We start from the raw sequence: 23,340 nt of genomic DNA, 5'->3' as shown, positions 1-23,340 counted from the left end.
GATCCCAACGTCTATACCTGTAAGCACTCCAGCTATCCATCCCTTGATAGCAGCTCATTTAAAGGTAAGACTCTGGTTTCTTCTGCATTGAGACTGGGTGCATAAATCAAAGAACACCTGTGATTTTTCTAACAGTTTGCCAGAGGTGAAATCAATTCTGAATGCAAACTTTGCTATTTTAAATGAAGTTAGACAACTAACAGTGAATTATAGCTGGGAAAGTTAGATTTTCTGAAACAAAACACAATCTATTGTTCCTCTAGATTACACAATGTAAGTAAAATTCATGCTAACATGACAAAAAAGCCATACTTCTGTCTAAAGTCCCCAAACTTGTTCCCACTATAAACTATATTCTCCAGTATTTTCCTGTTAAAAACTAGACCTGCTCACACAGCTCCTCTGATGCTCCTCCACTGAAGGGGAACATTAGAGTGCAGGCTTCAAAGAGTTTAGCTGGCTCCTCAAGATGCGTTTTCTCAGGCTGACTTTCAGGTAAAAAAGTCTTCATACCTGCAAAGCTTGAGTCACTGTTGAATATACACAAAGTAACAAACCATCAAGCAAACACAAGCTTAGTATGCTGAATGCCCGCAGAAACAGCTGTAAATGTCACAGGATGTGTAAAAGTCTTCAGGTTCTGTCTATCCCAAAGTCCCCAAAGGAACCCTGCCAGTGCTGAGAGAGAGCAGGGGACACCTCTCAGAGTTGCTCTTGTGCCTATGTTTTCCAGTTTGGGGGAAATCCTGCTTTGGTCTTTTGCAGTACTGTCTCCCTTGCATAAACCCAGTGATGAGATACTCCTTGCAACACAGCATCACCAGAGACGGTACAAGAATTGTGCTTTGCCCTTGGATGCAAAGGTGGTCATGCTGAGACTCACGCTGACTGCCCTTAACAGCTTCCATGCTGCCTATACAAAAAAAAATTTAGGCTGGTTGCTAAAGAGGTTGTTCATTGGAGCAAGAAATGAAAACACAGCACAGGTACGTTGCAAGACTGTTCACAGAAAAGTGCTTCTCGTTAGATCTACTTCAGCTGATTGTTATACTAAATAAACCCAAAAAAATCCACACTATTTATGCTATCCTGACAATATTTAACATGGTGGGGTATCAGATGTCAGCTACTGGTGTGGTAACACATTGCTAATACTAATGGCTCTGAAATGGTTCTAAGAGCCGTTGCAAGCTTTCTCAGGAAATCCCGACTCTCTGCCAACTTGCTGGCTGTTATTTCCTTTTTCAGTTCACCTTGTGTTGACTCTAATGATGCCAATGGTGTGTTAGTGCATGGGTGTGCACAAAAATGCATTTCTGGTATGTAACATAAAAGCATCCTCTAGCAGGTCTGGAAATATAGAGCTAAAAGTCTTTACACACATTCATTCAGACTTTATGTTACAGAAAATGCCTAGGACAGACTAGCTTCATTAGCACAAACAGCAAAACTTGCTTTTCTCTCTTTAATGGATTTTAAAAATTATTTTAAATTTCAATACAGGTTGTCAAAGCATGCACAGTTGATTTCCCACATCATCTTTTCATTTTCTGATATCTGTGGCTCAACAACTGTGCCTGTGTGCCACATTTTGCCATATTTGCCTCCCACCCAAGTGGTGGGACAGAAAATTTAAGTAAAATATTCCCATTTCACCCCCATACACTACCAGCTCTTTTCTTATTAATATCTTGCTTCAAGGCTTGGACCATGACTTCCCTGGATTTTGCAGGACAATATTGCAGGGAGGGCTAAAGCCTCTAAGTATACTTTTTCCTTTGCTCAAAACTTCTCCAAGCGTGTTGCACAGTGTACATGCGGGCCGAAGTACCACGTGAGGCCCTTGAAAATAACCTGCTGCACACAGCAGGGTCCACAGCTCCCTTTTGTGTTGCGCAGAGCTAACCACACAGTACTCAAACAAATCATAACAGCCAAAAGTAACCTAAGGAGAACATTTTTCACCACAAATATTAATGAAGTTGTCACTTACAAGTTCTTCACATCAATGATTCCTCGAAAGGCCTTTCTAGGGATTCCTTTTATCTGGTTTTCACTCAAGTCTCTGAAAAAGGGAAGAGAAAAAAAACACATGCCATATTAACAAAGAGAACACATTTCTCGAATCTACTTGAGATAATGGAACATAAACATGCTTGGAAAAGTAGGTGTTTCTGAATTTGTTACACCACACGATGTTTTCAATTTTCTTTATCTCCTCTAGAGGTCTGTGGCATGAGCTGAAATGACTTTCCAATGAAAACTACCAGAATTCGTGATACAAATGACAGAGCTTCCAGAAAACATCACTCATATGTGGTCATGACACTGTCACAATGCCTTGATTCGCTGTCAGAGTACCTGCAGCCAACTCGTATGCCTTGAAATTGCAACCCTGTAGTGTAAACGCAATTTTCTCACAATGCTCCTGTTTGTTTACTGACTGCAAAAATACTTGGCTATCCCTGCTCAGATGACAGCCCCTAATTTGAAAGTAATATTCAGGAAAAACTTAACAATCTTTCTCTTGTGAGTTTTGTAAATTTACAGTGAAAAGATCTTGATCCATTGCATTAAAAAAACCCACTACCTTATGTATCAATGAGAACAACAGAATTTTTAACCTTGTTTAAAAAAACAAATGACAGCAATTCAAAGTGTCTTTCTAGTACTGAAAACATTACAAAATGTTTCAATTTAAATTATTATGTCTGCATTGTGAGTGCAGGTAGCGCAACGAGCACTGCAGGTTACTGTTTTCTGTTACACAACCTGCATTCAGTTGCTTTTTCCTTTGATGCATATAAACATTTCCACTGGAATTTTCCAAGTTTGCAATCCCCTACCAGTGCCAATGGCGCAGGAAGGAGGACATCAGGAATGGGAGGGAAACAGACACAAAATCAGAAAGTTGGGACGTTTTCAGGCTAAGGAAAAGCAGCATTCACAATGATTGCTTTTGCTGGTGCTCTGTCAGCATGGAAAAGAGAGAGTGACTTTCTAGTTTAGGGTACAAAGCGGAGGGAAGAGAGAAATGTAAGAAGATGAAAGGAAGGCAGAAGAGTGGGAAAGAAAAATGGAAGAAATAAGCAAACAGAGGAAATGGAAGGCAGAGCGATGTCAGGAGAAAAGGACAAAGAAAGGTGATGCCATGGCACAGGCTGTTACACAAGTGCATCATTTGGTGTGACTATGTCCTTATGTTATACAAGCCCAAGACTTTGCCCCGTTTTCAGAAAGAAACTCTGGCTTTCTAATGATTATTAAGATGGAATGGCAGTCATCTGTACTCACCACCAGATACTCTTTTCTGTAAGTACATTTTGTGTTGCAGCAAGCCTCCTTTCTAGTCTCCACCAAATTGGCTTTATCAAATGAGAGGCCAGAAATCAGAGCCTGTCACAAAAGCCCACATTGACATTGCGGGTCAAGACGTGTCACGCAGGGCTTTCTTCTGCTTTCCATCAGGCAGATAGAAAAAAAAGGGGACTATGTCCTTGTCATGAGTCTAATTCAATTTATACCAGTCATGCAGTCTACACCAAATTCTCAAAGTAGCCACAATTGTCCATTCAGACTATCACAAACAAAAATGTGCTGCTGGATACAAGTCTCTTTTTCAAGCCAGATTAAAATTCTTTGTGACCTTCACAATTTGTTTAACACTGATCCACACCCTGACCCTTCCTTCACCTCCCCTTTCTTTTGCCAGCAACAAAATATTAGTTCTTTAAAGACAGACCTTCAACCCAGACAAATGATCAGGCAACCTGAACAGAGAGGAGTCAAAAGTAAAGTGTATTTCAGACCTACAAGAAGGAAGGCTTGTGCTGAAGACCGATTTAATGACAGTGAGTCACTTAGGTGCGACAGTGAGGCACAGCAAAGCTACAGCCAATGGTAAAAGTGTGACAAAATTGTTCAGGAAAGCAAAAATTAGTAAGATCTGAAAGCAAGAGACACAACACAGAACAAAAAGGGCTTGAAAAAGTAGAATTGTGTGATCAAACCACACTAAACCCACCAACATCTCAAGTTGCATTCGTCTGGCATTTCATTGTGCATTATTTCAAGCCAGATTTAAAAATATATTAGGTTTTCAAGTCTTTTTTTTCTAATATTATTGTGGTCTAAAAGGGCTAATTTATATTTTTGCGTTCTGCTTTGTCTTTATGCTCAGCTCTCACTTGCAGTCAGGCAAAACCAGGGGACTGTAGGAAATCAATCCATTTTCTATGACAATCTTCTTGTAAATTGTATTAATTTTATTTTCTATTTAGGCACTCTCCTCTAGCTAACAATACTGCCTCTCTAAATCTCTAAGATCATGGACTGATTTCATAAATATCTCTAGTGGTCTGAAGAACTGACAGCCTGCATGGCATTAGTGACGCAGCATGGAAGAAAATTCACAACTGCATGCTTCATCGTCCGCAACTGCCTTCTCACAATTCTAATCACCCCTTTTTGAGACAGTTAGGAATAGCGTTCATCTCTGCTTCCTAACACTGTGCCAAACTTTTGCTAAGCATCTTTCAAAAGCAAGCAAATACCAACCTGGCTCAGCGCATGCACTTCACAAAATTCGCTCTAAGGGAGCAGGCGGCTGTAAAAAATATAGTTTATCTCAAAGTTTCAGCTTTTCATTCCCTACTTCTCATAACAGACATAATGGGAAACTCTCACCGACGGTATGTGAAATAAATATCAGTTATTAATAGTAACTGCAGAAAACCAGATAAATGAATGTGAGGCCAAAACAAAACCCTAAAAAAACAGACAAAAAAAGAACTGAGGTATTCTTTTGCGGTAGAAAACGTAAACAATGAATCTGGAGAAAAATAAATGATGATTACTAATACATTTCCTATTTCTTACACAATGGTTTCAAACCATCTATTTCTGTAATGGAAGACAAGTCCATCCATGACGGATCCTAGAGGATCCTGGAGGAAATCTGAAAAATTCCAGCTTTAGAGAAACATACCTTTCAAAAAACTCTCACCCTAACAGACAATGTTAGAGAGCTGACCAAAAGCACTTGACCTAAGGACAAACTAAAATGTGCCAGGACATCAGCAGCACCCTCCTTCACAAAGGTTCCTCAGTACAGAAAGCAGCAAGCCCAACAACGGAAACATCTTCATGTGCATCCTGATAAATTAGACATGTTGAGCTAAATGAATGTTTTGGATTATTCTTCCTGTTATTTTGATAAATACAGGCAAGTTTCATCCAGTCCAACCTGACAGACAGCTTTCAAGCAGTGCAAATGGCACAGAGATTCTGCAGCCAGCCGCTGCCTAGATTAAGTGCAGTCTCCTTTTGGAAGGGTCCCCCTGCCTCCTTCATACAGGGGTCCTGTCCGATGGAAACACACTTGAGAAGGCCTTGGCAGCAGATCACAGAGGAACCAACTGGGAGAAAAGCACAGCAGGCGACGATACTGGATACGTTCAACCAACAGCTTCCACAACCAGCAGAGTGCGGTGAACACCCCTAAGGAAAAAGCACTCTCATTTCAGAGATGGGCAACCAGAACCACAGAGATGTTAAAGGACTTTGACTTATAGTTTGCATAGACCAGAGACACAGGAGCTAACAAAACCCAGCAGCTGTGGCTCACGTGCCCTCACAGCACAGGAGACCACCCATTAGTCTAACCCAGACTCAAACAAGAGCTGGCACAAGTCAATAGATTTTTTTAGGTTTTATTTTAATTTAACTAAAATGCTTTGGACACAGATTAACTCCCTCTGCAAGTATGTTTTTTTCCTGATCTTCAAATGTGAATTGCAAAAGCCTTACTGATAAAAGGATTGGAAAGGAAAAAAAAAATCCACCCAAAACTGCTGACATTTTCTAAGTGCCTCTGTAGACTTTGCTACAACGCTTGGTTTTAGCTTCCTGCCTTGACACTGGTTATTACATCCCAAGAGAAATTTAAACTGTCTAAAATAGCAATAAAAGACATTAAGACTCTCTTTTTTGTTTTCTTAAATTTGCCAGAGACAGAGCATAAATCAGTTAATTGGAACACAGACCATATGAACATTCATAAAATAAGAGTCTTCCCTTGAACTATAGATCTAAAACATCAAAAAGGGTACTTTAATACTACTTGCAAAGTTATAGTGGTACTGAAAATGTGTTACATGAGAACCAAAAAATCAACACCGATAGCATTATGTTTAGGTCGTCTCCCTTTTCAAAAACAAACAAACAAAAAACCAACAAAAACACCCTTTGAGCATTTACCAATTATTTTGCAGATCTTTTTTGGCATACAGATTTTAAAATTTAAAAAGACTATTTTTAAAAAAAGAACTGCCTGAAAAGTAGCTTGATAAAGAAGTATTTATTGTGGTTTTATCATGTGTCCCGCTCAAATGGGCTAAATGAAAGATCACCATTCAGTGATATCCAATAAAGAACTAGACGTGCCTTTAATGTCTAAAGGTTTAATGCGAAGACTTAAAGAAGTAGTCATCAAGAGGAAATGAGTCACAGCCAAGCAGGTATCTTTCCCAGGATGTTATTGTATGTTGACCCCATCATATAACAGTAAACTCAGAGTTAACAATTAACACATGGAAACGAGGTTCAGCTAAAAAGAAGGAAAGATCCAGAATAACGAACCTGATTCCTTCAAGTATCTTCTTATCCACAACTCAATTGCTTCTTGGAATAAGAAAGGAGAGCTCACACACAACTCTCTTTGTAGAGGCCGAGACAAAACGTAAGAAAAACGCTGGCTGATTCAACTCTATAGGGGGCTTGAGAGTGCAAAATAACCTGTTGCTTCCCATCATCTCTTCCTGACACAATAATATTGGAAAGTTTATGTTGTTTAGTTTTATTTTGCAAAGCAAGCAATGGAAAGGTATGAATACAGATTTTAAGAAAGTGTCAGCTGCCACCAATGCTAAGAAATAGATAATTTGCCCATTAGCTTCGTTCCAGCTACAGAATTTGCAGCTGAGAAAAAATAAAATTTGTTAATCCATGTTGGTAGCTTCTTTACATTCTTTTACCAAATAGGATTTCTGTGTTAAAAACATTTCAGTCTTATGCCTTTACCAAAACAAAATAAAATAAAAAAACTGTGGTTTTGTGCATTAAAGTTTAGCGACTATTCTTCAACCCAACGTTTCTTTACAACTGGACTAACACCAAGCTGAACTACTCTGCAAAAGGTCACGTACTTAACACAACCTCGTTACTGCAATTTGTCTCATTAGAATTACTTTTAATTTGTACAGCATGTTACACATAAACTCTATCCTACACCATTTTACTGAATTAAATAACACAATTAAGGAGTTAAAGAGTAACAGATGGGGAAAATTAGAGAGTATAATCCAAAGAGGTAGGTATCTCTAAGTAACACATAATAAAAGATAAGCAAGTCAGTGAAGTGAGGAATGATACAAGTCAGCTTTTTCGTAGAGCAAGAGCTGGATGGAAGATGCCTTCTAGAGAGAGTGAAGAGAGAGGGCAAAGGGACCAATGCTTACTAAGGAAAGAGTTTGCAAGACAAATGGGGTAACATACAAGGAGACAGAAAGATAAAGAAAATCCATAGGGAAAAAAAGAACTTTACTCAGTCATAACTGTAACAATTCCAGCACAGAATATTCACAGTGTTTTAACTAAAAGCTTGACATTGCCAAGGAAGCTTTGCTGTCTCACAGAGTTTCTATTACAATCCACCACACCCTGCAATGCCTCAAACCCTGCTTAACCTCAAGCATGGCATAACGAGCATCAGAAAACCAGCAGCAGAATGGCTGCAGCACAGATTCCCTTCTAACTGCTACCGTTTCTTCTTCCCCATCAATACAATGCCCCTTTCAAACAAGTGAGCAATATTATAGTTAACCTGGTCACATCCTCCTATGCAGTTCCAGCCACTTATTCTCAGCGCGGAAGGATGCAGATCTGTCTCCTCTGCAATAAGCACACTTGCAAAGGCTGTTGTGCCTTAAAAGTGTGTTAAGAAGCCTGAGCCAAGAGAGTGATCACCACGCTTGAGGTATGCAAGAAATGGATCCTAATTACGTGCGTGGTAAATGTACCCGGAGGTATAAGTGCCAGTGTGCGCAAGCTCAAGGATGCAGATGTTGTAATCAGATCAAAACAGACTCTGTAAATACATTCAACCACGTTTGTTTTTAAATGTCTTTGTATCACATTAAGCTGGTGTTTCATTCACAGTAAAGAACAGAAAAAAATTTTTCCTGCTCTGCCAAAATTGTATCGCAGTTTCTTAATGGTTAAAAATAATATTTAACACTTTCAACAGCCAAATACTATGCTTATCTAGGAGCTATTGTTGTAGTATTTCCAAAACTGTTCAATAGTAGGGTTTTTCCTGGATTAACAAATAACTGAGTTAGCTGTTGAGGGCAATTCAGTAACTTTCAGCCTTGTAAATATGCGAGATTTATTCAAGATATTTATCATCTTCCAGGTGGGAAAGACATTGACCATATCAGCTCACTACACTAGTAATAAGAACAAGCTGTGAAAAGTCTGACACTCACATCAGCAACTATATACTCAGGAGGGGCCTTACACACTCAGTGGAGCAACGGCTTCTACCTTGCCCTATGTTCAGTGTAAAAAGATGGTATTTACCATAAAGTAGCAGTTACAGCTCTCTGTCTAAAAGGAAAATGGATAAGTCTTGTTGCCAATGGGCTACAAGGCAAGAACAATAGTATTGTATAGTATTTACTCTGGGTAAACTTGGCATCACTGCTGATTTTCTAAAGGAAAAAAAATTCTTCCTGCTACTACTGCAATAAAAGTATAGATGTTGACAGCATCCGAGGTCTGCAAAAAAAGAGCAAGTCCTACAGATGTTTTGTACCCTGAACAATGCAAGGTGATTGTGTTTTTGCTAAATATAATACAGCTGGCTCTTAATTCACATTCTGGGAAGCCATTGAGAAACTCTGTCTAGTTTCATCTTGTTTGTTTTAAGGGAGGGAATTTAGCTCAAAAATTCCAATTAAACCAGTCCTCACTGCCTTCACACAGTCATGCACTACTGCCCAAGTACTACTGCCAGGCTTCCAGAAGATAAACGCCACCATTTCTTTGTTGATCTGGTGATAGATGCTAACTCTGTACTTCAACATTCACTCAAAGCTTCACGTAGTGGAATTAACCCATGTTCACATACTCATTCTGAAGAACAAGATGCTGAACAGAGGCTGCACTTAGAAGACTGGGAATGGGAAGGCTGTTCACTAAGCAATCAAGAAGGAAAAAGATCTCAGCAGCAGATAATTATTTTAGCATCATCTTCCGCCTTCTCCAAGGCCAAATTAAAACCCATCTTATAATACAGACCCTTCAAGAGATCTGACCTGCATGGACTCTTGACAGATTCACGACTTCTGTCCTGACACAACTACAGGGACCACTCAGCACATGGTGAAGTCTTTCTAAATGTTTAAAAGAACAGAGGATACACATTTTCGCACGCTTCATAAGAGGTTTTTGAAAATTTCTTAGTCACTTCGAACAAACAAAGAAAAAATCCCACTCCGTTTCACTAAATTAGACACAGTGCTACAACATTTGGCTATCAAAGCACCCAACACAAAACTAGAAAAAAATTAACTCTACTAGAGTATCTCTTATAAGATTAGTAAATATTTTTATAATATTTTAAATGAACTGTAAAAATAATCTATGTGTCAATGCCCAATTAAAGGCAACATTTGTCTTTATGACTTTTACAATTATTCCTGCCTCCTCCTGCCATTTCCAAAATGCCGAGCAAATACTGATTAGACAGCCTTTAGGAGACTCTTATTTTAAAACCACCCATCTTGCAACAGATCAGAGTTTTCATTTTAGAAAGCAGCATCTGTTTTGTCTTTCGGAACATACACACAAAAATTACATTTTACCTCAATGTCTTTATACTCAACTTTGGACATGTCCAGGAGCAGGAAGTGGAAAGTAAGTGACAGTAGACTCAGAGGAAACACTTGAAGAGAAGCACCCCTCTAGAAATACAATAAAGCTTCTGACTAATAAATTACAATAAAGCTTCTTTATTAGTAGTATTTAATGTAGGTCTTCAGTACTTTACAAAATGGTATCAATATAATTAATCTTTCTCTTTTATACAGGAGACGATGAGACACAGCGAGAGGCAGTATGTGACTAGAGCAAGGTACTCTAGCAGGGTGCAGGAAGAGACAAAAAACCCACCTTGAAAATCACATACATTAGGTATTCCATTTTATGCAATTTACACACTAAGTCTTACCACATGTGGTGAGACTGGCCTGCCAGCAGAGAAACAGCATGCACAATTCTGACAATTTATTGGAGAGATTCATTTGGATAGGAAAAAAATCTCTTTTACTGTGGAATGATCCAGAACTACTCTAAAATACATTTGCAACTGGATCACTGACAAAACAAAGTGATCCCAATATGATGTTGATCCTACACGACACCAAATTCTACCAATACATTTCTATTAGACTGTTCACTGACCAAGTGAGAATACAACACAGCGGCACTACAATGATTTAGTTGGAACAACATACACCTCAAAGAGGCAGGAGCAAAGCACTGACATCAGTAGAAAGAAATTAATCTCCTAGTGATTTTTCCGTTTTTATAAATATTTGCTTGCTACTAAAACAATGAGTATTCAAAAAGCTCTCTCGCTGCTTATTAATGTCAATACTTTCTAAAGTGGAAATTCAGCTATATGGAGGGTCCTTTATTTTAAGCTAATTTTTAAAAAAAACCCCAAACAACATGTTTTATACTGTTGATCTGTTGTGTGTTTTATACTTTGGTCTGTTGAGCTGTATTGGAAAGAAATTCTATGCATTTGCAAATTCTAAAAATCAGAAGGCAATATTACCCTCTTCTGATCTCCACGGACCAAAAATGAACCCCCGTTTAAACCCAGTCTGATCACTTAGCAAAAAGATATTTTGCAGTTTATTGGTTATATCTTTTTTAAAATACGGCGAGTTTTTATGGCGAGTAGAGATAAATATGTGAAATCTGAAGTCTGAAACATGAGCTAATAAACTGCACTGTCACTGCATAACTGATCAACATCTGGAGGAAAACTCACTCAACGATCTTACCTTTGTTAATGATGAGTGTTTTCATAGTAAAGAATTTTTTGCACTTTACTGATATATTCAGAAGAATACCTCTCTGACCAGTTATATTTTGGTGCACCTAACCATCACACAGTAGAATAAAAACAATGGCCATAACAGTATTTATTTAATTCACACTGTGATCCTGTACTTTACCTATGAAAATAGACTATTTTCCTAGGGGTAAGTATCAATTGCATGTATAAAAACCTAGGCTTTGTTTTTCATGAAGTTTTCCTGAAAGAGGCCAATTATTTAGTTTGTTTTCATGATCACTGTAGGCATTTCTTTGGCTATATAAAGTAATAAAAATTATACAGAATCCATGGATAGTAAAAACAACTACAGTGACATTCCATTTATTCTAGTGAGGCAGAAATGAATTGCAAATTATTTGAATGCACTGCAGTGAGAAAAACAACATTCTGGTTATATATAAGCCTGGTAACCAAGAGGCTATTACTCTGTTGTAAAAAGTGTACCAGTGTAAGAGGGGCACACTATTGCTTTAGCTATTATAAAAGTTTTAAAAATAAATTGTAATATTGGTCTATTACAGTGATATTCAGCAGTCTGTATTCCATTAACAGGTACTGACGCCCTAGACGAATGACGGAGAGTTTTATGAATCTGTCCCTTCTTTTTCATACTATTTTAGCTTCTATTTTTCTTCCACAACTTCACCTTTATATATCTTTCCTGCTGTGAATTGTTTAGTCCCTGAAAGCCCCTGTGAAACACTGCAGATGTAAGAAGATACAGTTCAGACTGGTTTTTAGCCTTAGTTCACTTTTTCTATGTGGATATGACATCTAGATTTATTAAACCAAGATGTAATACCACGAAGTGGTTAACTCTACTGGGGATATTCATCCAAGTTGCAACTGTTTAAGTAATACTAGCTTCTCCTTTTTACAGTAGGCTCCACGAACCCACAAGCTATTCAATTATTTCAAAGCAGGTCCACCCTTACCATTACAGCTGAACGATACCTAGAAACCTCATTCTGCTACCTTATCCACACACAGAAGAAAAGATTCACTGAAGCATAACCAAATTAATTTCTTTTTTTCAATGACTATCCAGGCAGGCAAAGCACCTTCAGGCATCCCACTCCATGCACAGAAAGTTTATCAATCAAATAGTGCTACGCTTTAGAAAAAGGCATCTAAATAGAAGATAGGTGTTTTAAATACAGAAAATAAAAATACAGTATACTAGTAGAACAAACATGATAACATAACGTAGACTTAAACCTAAGCTAACATGCACACAAAATGATAAATTCCCCAAAAACCGAAGTTAAACTTGTAATCATGTCACTGAGCCTACTAGTGTTTTGTTATTTCAATGCGTTTGTAGTTCACCTACCAAGGAGCTAAAACTTTATTGAAGACTAAGCTAAATTGAAGACAATTCACAAGACTTAAGAGCCTCCCTAGGACTTCATTGCTACTTACAAACAAGCCTGGCCTGAATAAGTTACAAGCTGAGTTAAGTTCCCCGAAGCCAACCAAATATCGCGTTATGAAAACCTCCAGATCCTACTTGAAACCAAACTCAGTTTTTACTCCCAAACACCCGAAATACTCATAGGGAGATGTTGTCATGTGTGAATGGTTTACAGAAAGATTCTCGCAAAGATGCCTGTGGCACATTTTGCGCTTTATTCCTGCAGAAGACAAGGAAACAAGGGCACTACTCCGACTCATCATCAAATGCCTTGCTTCAGCGATCTGCACAAGGATTTATTTGCATAAAGCCACTTCCAAAAATGAACTCGGCTTTCCTCTCGCTGTCAAGCATGTTGCTGAATTTTAGATTGACAATGTCAGCTCAGAAAATTAAATTAAATGTAAAAAAGCTGACAGCTGACCGGGGAGACGGAGGAGGGCCTCCTGCACAACAGATTCCAAAGGGAAGCAGCAAGAAGTCTACGCATTGCTGTTTCATCACTGAAGAACTCTCAAATCAAAGAATATCAAATTCCACAGTGATCTGATTTCATCACTGCTGGGAAGGATGATGACTTTAGAGGAAGTCCGCTACAGCTATGCAAGTGTGCAGAGAAAACTATGCCTGACAGCAACACTTGGCTTTCAATTATGCCAAACTTAAAAGTTTCTTCAATTTATTAATCCTCTGTTCAACTACTTTAGCAAGCTTTTGAAAAAACAATCAGCTAAGGGCTAGCACGTATATGTAGCACTAAGTACAAAATGATTCCCAGAAAAGCTTTTGATGGTAAAAGATGCTTCGCTTGACTTTCAAAATACAGCCTAGCACTTCGAAAAAATTACCTTCCAACGCAAAGGTAGAGAGAACTCACGTCACCCACAGTGGAAGCCTCTGCATTTGCAACTTTACATGACGTATTACATTCAAATCGTTATTACAAGACAAACAATGCAAGCGATGACAGTAGCTCGCAGCCCCGTCAACCCCCTGCACTGACCTGACTAAGCTTCTGACTGGGAAATTGGCATCCTGAATTATTATTCTTTTTTAAATAAAATCAATGCACACTACCAAAGGGAGTGGTGTGTGTAACAACTCAGAAGTAAACTGATTGTCCAATAACACCAAAACGAAACACAGCCATTTCTAGTGAAATGAACAAGGAGGCACATTGTATTGCAAATTGTTTGTTCTACACACAATTTAAAGACTATGATTTTGCCTTAAATCTTACATTTGATACTGTAAAATTTAAAACCTTCTCATATGACACAAATAGCTCTATCTTATCAAAAAACCAAATTTAACTTCCTTTTAAAACTTTGAAAGTTTACGTTCTGATATTATTTATTCACATCATTACTTCCAGATGTACATACAGAAAACCAACAATCAAGAGGCAGAAACTAAGAGTCAGTCAAAAAAATACAACAATTTCTGCATTGCAGTTCCATACACAAAGGGTTTTGTTTGGTTCCAGAAAGTAATTTATAGTGGAATCTGCTTTTATCCCAGCTCAGATGCAATCACTTGCCCTTTCTTTGAACAGTCAATTTCTGGAAAGACAACTCTAAATACTGGGGAACTATGTCTAACCCAGGAAGTGGTTTTCTAACTAAACCTATCCCACCCTGTTAAATTTATATGATTATGCTATAGATTATACACAACTATAACACATATGGTTCCAATGTTGTTTCTAGCTTGCACTCTTTGTTCAGTCTTTCTAAATCATAGAACATAAGAATGATATAAAAGAAGAAAGGCAAAACAAATAGTAAATGGTAGGGTTGGGATGCATTACCAACACTTTACCAAAGACAGTAATACAGCAGAAATATAGTTTTACATTCATTAAATATTCTGAATTTTCAGATGTAACATACGTGCTTTCATTAGTAATACTAGACAAGAACCAAAGTATACATCTCCATATATGAAGCATATTTGGAAATACTAAACACACCAAACATATATGTCATCTTCAGAAGGCTCTATATTAATACAAAAATAGAAACAAACCCACGTATTTTCAGTAAATGCTGAAATGTTGATATTAGCTACTATAAGACAAAATTCACTGTAAGACAGAGGAGACTATTCCTTCAGTTTTTCCACTGTGCCTGGTAATTAGAAATATTTTAACCAGGTCAAAATCATGCATCACTGGAAAATATCAGCACCATTTCCCCGCAATGGCCCAGAACCACTTCTACTGATTATTGTTTTAATAAGTTCTATACATTAACCCATATGCTACCTCCCTGTGGGTTTACATGATGATTTTGTTCAGTCCGGATGGTAGACAGCATCTCTCACAGAGAAGTCAGCAAAGAACGGGCTCATTGAAATCTTCCAGAAACTGACCCCAGGTTACGGTCATGAGACATTCGATAATCACTGCACACTCTGCAATAACTACTGTTCAGCCCAGCACATCTGAGTGGTTAAAAATGAGGAGGCCCAAATGAAAACGCTCTAATTCCCTCAGTTTTAACTCATCGCCTTCAAACCAACCCTGAGAAGTGCAAGATGGGGGCAGGAAGGAGCCTGGTGCTGGCCAGCAAAGCTTGTGGGCAGAAGCACTCCACTCTTCACCTTCATTGAGGGCTTTGGCACACAACCGAATGCCACAGTGCCTCTGGCTAAATAGATGGTAATGTATTTACACAGAACAAGTTCTAAACTGACTGAATAACCTATTAATATTGAATTAATATTTTCTTTTCCTTGCACGCAGCTCCTTCAGTTATCAAAGTCAGGCATTCTTTTAAAGCTCCAGTATAATTTACAGAAACATTTTTCACGTCATTGTATCGAACCAGAGCCTTAAAATGTAGATGAACAGTAAAGTGGTATCGGTGGATTGCAATGGTACCTGAGGGAACTTGCTTCCTTCAAAGGCCATCTGCATGTTATAGCAATAACATCAGTGCCACAGGGACAGTGGAATTTGTCTTTTCAGAGCAAAAGAATGATGTGAATTCGTGACTGAGACTTATAATCACATTTCTAACAGGGGCAGGTTTCCATAGTGGTCAGAAATGACCCACTTGTAGAAATCTCTCTCCCGACTCTGTCTGAGAGGGTTTCATCAGAGGCAGCATGGCCCGTGTGCCCCACCCCTTGCCCCTGCACCCATGGGGGCAGCTGAAGGCCCTGCTGCTGGAAACGGTTGAAGAACACTTGTCCTTTGGGCTGAAAACAGGCAATATTTGAAAGGTAGAATTTATAGAATTTTAGAATTTATTTAGGTTATTTTCTTCAAAACCAAATTAGGTGGCCCTTCACTATCACTGATAAACCCTTACTTGGCAAGTTTCCCATGCACGCTCCTCCTCTGACAAGGCTGGAATAGGAAAATATCTACTTGACCGTCTCCAGTCCCAACACAAAAGAAGGGATTTCCAACGTGTTTGTAGGAATGAAGTGGGTAGTCACAGAAGCCAAACCGATCCAAGGTTTTTTGTTCGTTTGTTTTTCTTTAACTCGATAAGAAAATCCTGCACAGGACACTAAGGAGCTTTCTCTGCCCTGGGAATTTCTGTGCATCTGAGACTTCCACACTGCAAGCACCTTTGCTAAGACAACATAAAATTTCAGAGCACATAGTTAATGTTCAAATGGCAGAATATATTGATTCTCTGCCCATCCCCTAGTAACTTAAGTTTACCCAGAAGACTATTTTATTTAATTAACTTGGTGCTTTATTAATATAAATATTCCACTATTGATCATAAGAGAAGCTGACGCATGTTTGAGTCAGGCATACATCAGATCCATTTAATGGAGCTCCACTTAGAAGAGTAGTTGGCTCTAAATCAAGGTAAATGGTAGCAAGTGCTCCTTTGGGATGACAGGGCTTAGCTAAATCTATAACGTTTTTACGGAGCTAGTTTTTTTAAAAGCAGAAAGCATATGGAAATTAGATATGAAAATGGTCTCTCCTTGCACATATCAATTAAGCATGTCAATACCTTAATTAAATTGCTCAACTTAATGAGATTTATACCAATGAATATGTTTTATAGTTATAATAGCTTTTTTGGCTACTGTTCAAGATGTCAAATAAATTGTGAAAAGAGGATTAAAAAAGTAGTAATTGACATTCTGAACTGAAGCCAGTATTTTTTTCTCTCATTTTTTCCCTTCATTCATGTGATTTTGGAGAACATATAAATAAAGTAATGAACCCTGTAATAGCTTTGCTTTTAAAAAAGTCTGTCTTTTCCAGTTCTAATCCTTCTTATCAAATTCTCCGTCTAAGTAGCACACCATTGGAATTAAGAAGCACTTCAACCTAAATTATTAGAGGTGTTTTTCCCCTTTGAGGCTCACTTTTGTGCCTTTCCTTCAAGTAAAAAGGAAAGAAAACTTTTCTTTCCGGACATGCAGTTACTATAAAGACCTCTGTATCAGACCATGTTAAGCATAATGTCTCGAGGTGCGTGGACCTTACCCCACCAGCAATGGGGACTTCTACTCCCATCCTGGACCTGCTTCAATTTTGTATCCACCATCTCTGGCCAAACATACCCACCCAAAATCTAGACCATACCCGAAGAAGTTTGGCAAAAGTGTCAGAAAACATATTTGAGAGAAGCTCTTCCAGTCTTTTGGTGCTTCACAGTGCTCTACGTTGGTATTGCAAGCATCATTAAAATGAATTTAAGAAAAAATAAAATACCAGTCCACTACTATTAAAACATATCTCAAAAAAACGCCAAACATACTTAGTTTGTAACTGCCACCCCAGGTCTCGCTGGCCTCACTAGCTTCCCAGTGAAAGACAAATCTAAGTAGCATTGATCAAAAACACCTCCTGTATTTGAAACTCTAGAATAATGAATCCCAGTTTTGCAGGTTGCCAGCTCAGAAGTACAAAAATACACAACACAACCTTAGAAAGATGCAGAACCAATGTCTCTTGCAAGCCCAAGGATGCACAATTCTCACCTAGGGTTTAAAGAAAAGTGCTGGATTCTACCTATCCTGACGTAATTCCTCGCTCTGTCCTAAATATACTTTTACAACCTATAGAAAGTCATCGTCTGTCTCAGTGACTCAGTTCTCTAGTGTATGTCAAGGGACATGTGCCTTTATAGGTGAGAAGTACCTAACCCACATGTAAAAACGCATACGTATTCTCAAGTGAGAAGTGTTACGAAAGCGCCTTCCCTGTAATTGCCAGCAGACCTCCCCCCGAGCAGGACTGCAGGTGACCAGACAACACAAAAGAACCTTTTCCTGTGCCAAAAACAGATTAAGGAAAAAGTTCTGTTCACGTGTGATTCTCTCTATCATTGCCTAGTAACAAATACAGAAAAAATCAAGATAACAAAAATCATCCCAGGAAAGCTTCACATACAAAAAAAAATCTAAGTAAAATAAGAACATTTATTATTCCTTCATCTTTTCCTTCAGCTGAACGATTTACTGAATTTTACTAGAAAAATAACATCCAGCTCAAACCTTTGCATAATTTAAATTTCAGGTTTCTACATATTACACTTCAGTTGCGAGACTTTGCCAGTAAATATTTCAATAAAGTATTTATTTTACAGTCATTCTATTATCTGTATTGTGCATTGTAAAAACCCTTACTAAACTATAATTAAAAGCCAAGTATGACTTGACAATGGTCACTCAGAACTAAGAAATGTAGCAGCTATATGCTTTTCATGTCAATCAACATCTTCTGGTCAACTTCCCCAGACTATCCCCACTCCAAAGCTACCAACAGTGTTTTAAATGATACACTTGAACAGCAGTGAGAGACAGGCATTACAAGTGCTTTGACTTTATTTCTTATCCTTATTAAATGTTTCTCCGTAATGCCAATCTAATTTTTCTCCTTTGTCAAACCATTAAATTGATTTCTTCAGCTGAATTCCATGGCAGCATCTTCTGTGACAGTGAAGGATAAACTCCTTGGTATATACCAGTTTGTTAGATTAAAAAATCCTAAGAATGATGACTGAAATGTCAGGAAAGAGCAGCAATAATTTATAGAAGCCTCATCCTACCTTTCTCCACTACTCTTACAAATGTTGAAGATTTAAACTGATTTTCTGTTGGTTAACAGAAGCAGAATTTGCTGTCTTTATAGCAACATTTCTTATATACTGAAGTACCATTATTTAAATAAAAAATAAAATAATTTCTTATTTGATTAGGGTAACCCACTATTTTCTTCATATAGTGTAAGTACAAACAATTGTTTTCTGTTGAAATTGCATTATTCCACTTAGATTGTTCTATTACATTCTGAACATCACAGCTGATCATTTCAGTGTAGCTTTTTATCCTTTTACTGCAGTATTCAACAGATAAGGTTAAAGAAATACTAAATGTTAATTCATCATACATTCCTAAATTTATATCTAATAAAATACATTTCAGGAAAAAATAACCCATTCCAGCCAGCTGATGGCCTAAATAAGATGTTCTAATACAAAAATGTCAAAGCTTTTCCACTTGATTTATCCACTGCAACCTCTCCGTTAGCAGAGTCTCTTCATTACAATACGTGTGTGAATGTGTCTATAGCCGCAAGTGTTCTACACCTGACCAGAAATCAGAGACCAGTGTGCTAGAATCGGTGTCCTACACTGCTGCCTGCTTTCAAGGTGAGTCTGTATCTCTGCCAATGAAGAGTAGCTTCGTGATATTCTGCTTGCCCAGTTAAATGCAAAATTTGACAGACAAGCAAAGCGTCATTAGCTTTGTCAATAGCAGCAAAGGTTTACATGCCATGCTGTTGCTAGCGGCTTTGGGCTAGGGAATGGAAAAAAAAATGACAACACTATCCCACACTATTTGCCTATAATGCAATTCATCCTTATAAAGGAAAAAAATTCAATCTTTTCTTTAACGGTTGACTTTAAGTCCTAATATACTATTTTAAATACTGCTTCCAAAACTCAGACCATGATGAATGTGTCCTTTTCTCAATATTCAGAATTGCATTTTTTTTTTCATTCTCTGCACTGATGACATTAAATTGGTTTGTCATCCCATGGGACATTCTCAAAATATCTCCCCTCTTTCATTTATGCCTAAATTTAATTCCCATGGTCATTCGTGAAACTGCAGATACAAGGGTAATATTTTTAACTTAAAAAACTGCTAGAGTTTTACTTTTAACTCCATTTAAGACTGAACTTCATTTTATGTAAAAATAGCTGACAGATGTGACATCTCAGTAAATCGCTATTAGGAGACAGCAGTATCTACATGATTATCAGAACTTACTTGAATTTTTAGCTTTCCCAGGGAATGTCGGAACCCAAGAAACAAAGAAACCAAATATAACAAATTGATAGGTTGTATGTAACCTTTAAACGGGCATTTATTTCCCAAGTTTCTCATCCACTCAAAATGAAAAGCGGCACTAGTTTTAGCTTAGGCAATCCTATGAAACAAAGCTGAAAACCCCTGATAATTACTGAAGTGTTCCACATGCACAGAATAATGGGGGGATTTGATTGCTTATGAGAGAGTAAATTTAATTTTTCTTCACGGTGTTTGCTCTAAGCTAACTATACAAGTTTGTTATAAAACATGCTGTGATCTTCTTGGAAAAGGATGCACAAGGAAGTACATGTATTCAAAGAAAAAAACAACATCTAATCAAAAGACCATACACAGGACCAAACCGTCAGTCATCCTTAATAGGAAAGTCATATTAAGTCATATTTAAACGTTCGGCTGATTATACCTAATCATTTGAGAGAAAGATTGTTTTTACCTCAGGGTTAATGAGACCTAAGACTTGGGTAGCTGATTCCAAATCACAGAAATTCAGAATCAAAGCTGGAATACCCTAAATGAGCAGTTTTTCTCATTACTGCAGTTGCTTGGGACTACTTTTTTTTTTTTTTTTTAAATAAAAAAGGAAGCTACAGTGGGTTTTTTTGACAATTCAAATGGCAGACATGACTGCAACATAAAACTCAACTACTTAGATGTCATAATATTTTAAGGCAGTATTCTCTACCAAAATACACTGTCCTTGGTGCAGAAGTGTCAGAAAATATTTACTGGAGAAGTTCTCCCAGTTCTTTGATGCTTCACAATACTCTAACTTGCAATTGCAAGCATCATCAACATATTAAGAAAAAAATACTAATCCACCTCAATCAAAACATATCTTCAAAAAGAAGACGATACTCCATTTGCAAGCTGCCGAAGATCTCACTGGCCTCCCTGGCTTCCCAGTGCACGAGCACTCATGCCTCTCGACAGCTTTGCTGCAGTAAACTGGAAATGAAGACCTCAGAATGGAACGCTTCAATTTTATAAACAGAGAACAAGGTTCGTTTACTTTAAAACTAGGCTTACAACATATTCCAAAGGAAATAACTCTTCAAATAAAACAGAACTACTGCTTTAATTAGTTATTGCTTTAAGCTTTACAAAATGAAGAGGTATATTTTACTTAAATGCCAAATTATTAAGAACATACTTGCCAAGGGAGAATAATTGGACAACATGTATCTTGTGAATATAAATATATTTAAAATAATAAAGGTGTTTCTTCAAACCTAAGTGTGCAATTATACAGAAAAGAAAGTCAAGTAATATACAGGTTCTTAGCATATAATGCACTATTCTTTCACTTGACTGGTGTTCTGTAGCCTGAAATAGAAAACATAATACAAATATTGTCTAAAACTAAGAAAATATTTTTAATGTGTAACAGTAATACTAAATACTTCATTTTTAATCAAATCAGCTAAGATTAAATGAGCCAAGGATGCATACAGTCAATGTCTATCAGATAAGGGATCGACTTAATGCTTACTAATGTAGAAAGGAAGAAGATTACCCAATATGCTCCACCTGCCTGGTGGGTCTGGTCACAGTTAAGATACATCAAAGGATTTCTCCATGTATGACACAGGTATAACTCTTGCCTCCCTGTGCCAAAGTGAAGTCCATCCTGTCTTACCATCACAACACTAGCACACCATATCTGAAACCTGGATAGCATTTCTTATTTTCCACTTCAAATGGTAACTTTTAGCATTCAAACCAGAGTCAGAAATGCAAGCCCAGTACTACTTAGCTTGTATTAGGGCAGTATGTATCAGGGTACCTTAAAATTCAACATGTCATTTTCTCAACGTGCAATAACGATGTTATTAAATACTCGACAGACACATCTAGTGGTTACACCAGTGTCTTTTTTTCGTGAGTTCCTGGTTATGAGCAGAAAAGATTTCCTTAGATGCTTTCAGCAGGCCTAAATTAAAAAAGGTTCAGCTCTTCCATGAGCAAAAGCATAAAAATTGTGGACCTAATTAAAAAAAACGTCTTTATAGCAGGTTGACCTGCCACGTTCCACTATGGTGGGGAAGTGATGAACTTTGGTCATCATTTGCACTTCTTTTTGTCTCCTCACCCTTTCTTTCGCAATGCTTATAAATCAACCTACAACTCTAAAGCAGGCTCAACATTTTCTAAGGACAAGGCTGTCCCCACACTACAGTCATAATATTAGAAACCTCCATAGCCTCCAGGCCTACTTTAAAGATGATGTTCTTTAAGGTCCTGAGTTTTGTTGCCTTACAGACAGCTCAGGCGTAGGCAGCTCCCCGTGTCTTTGGAAATTATCTTTTTGGTGGTAGCTGCTGGAGAACAGAGGACGGGTAAAGTTTCCTGCTTGAGTGGTGGCAGCTTTTCTTTTCTCTCTCCCTTTTGTTTCAAAAGGGAAAAATACAAGTCTGTAGGGGGTTCACAATTGCTTTTTCAGCTTTGTATAATGACAAGGCTGGTAAGCCTCATTTCCAAAAGCAAACTTGTTTTTCTCAAGGAAATGGATGATTTTCAGGTGACTTCACATTTAAAAATAATATTTATCCAAAATAATCTTTAAAACCTCCATCCTTTTGCCAACATTGCCAGGCCTCAGTGACATCTCAGCTGTCAATTTTTATTTGCAACCTATTTTATTAAGAAAACAATGTACTTTCTGAAGTCTGAATGCCCATCTTCATGGTTTTAATTTGCTGACAATGCCGATTGTTTGGGTGAATTTGTTAGGACTATGCATTTACCTAGTATTTTAGGATAAAACAAATTGTTGCTGTAGGTATTGTCTCTAAGCAAATATTATGCAAGTGGAGGCAGAAGAGAGAAACAATTAATAAAAATTACTCAAACATGAAATTCATAATTTCCTTTGTTCTTCATAATTTAAGATCGGCTTACATTCTCATGCTTAAGTTAGGTCCTTATATCCTTCCAAGAAAGATTATACTGAAGCAATTACACTGAAGTGTTATCTAGTCAATATTCTTTGAAGTACACGCAGCTACATATATAGACATTTTTAATAACCTGAAATTAATGAAATTTGATGTTCTGGCACACGTTAATTAGAAATATGTCATTATATGAGAAACCAACAAGAACAACAACATTACACATGTGCCCTACATGCATAAAAACCTCAGTGCTATGCTAATAATTAATTAATGAGAATAGGGAAGAAAAGCAAGATAATTAAAAATTCTCTCAGTTTGAATCCAACGATGATGACCGATAAGGAGCGCAGTTATTTTATTCTCAATGACCACTATCACAGATTGAATGTCTGCAGCCTAATATATACCTTTTTTTTCTCCTGCACTTTCATCATGTATGAGCCAGCCCAATCATTGCCAATATCATTTTTAACTTAAGACATTGGAACTTCTCATTACAAGTAACTAAACAACGTAAT

At 37.5% G+C, this 23,340-nt stretch overlaps 1 protein-coding gene across 5 annotated transcripts in view; it reads right to left on the bottom strand.

Annotated features, from left to right (window-relative positions):
* The window catches only part of SLIT3 (slit guidance ligand 3), a 521,231-nt gene that overhangs the window by 249,234 nt on the left and 248,657 nt on the right, over nucleotides 1-23,340 (bottom strand). For all 5 annotated transcript variants that reach the window (XM_063348618.1, XM_063348619.1, XM_063348622.1 and 2 more), the window contains one exon: nucleotides 1,994-2,065. In XM_063348618.1, the coding sequence (XP_063204688.1) occupies nucleotides 1,994-2,065 (72 nt within the window). The remainder of the gene's footprint in view (nucleotides 1-1,993; nucleotides 2,066-23,340) is intronic.

Source organism: Chroicocephalus ridibundus, chromosome 11 (genome assembly GCF_963924245.1).
Source record: "Chroicocephalus ridibundus chromosome 11, bChrRid1.1, whole genome shotgun sequence".
Lineage (NCBI taxonomy): Eukaryota > Metazoa > Chordata > Aves > Charadriiformes > Laridae > Chroicocephalus > Chroicocephalus ridibundus.
The sequence above is the reverse complement of the archived record's forward strand: the minus strand, read 5'-3'. Positions and strand labels throughout refer to the sequence as shown.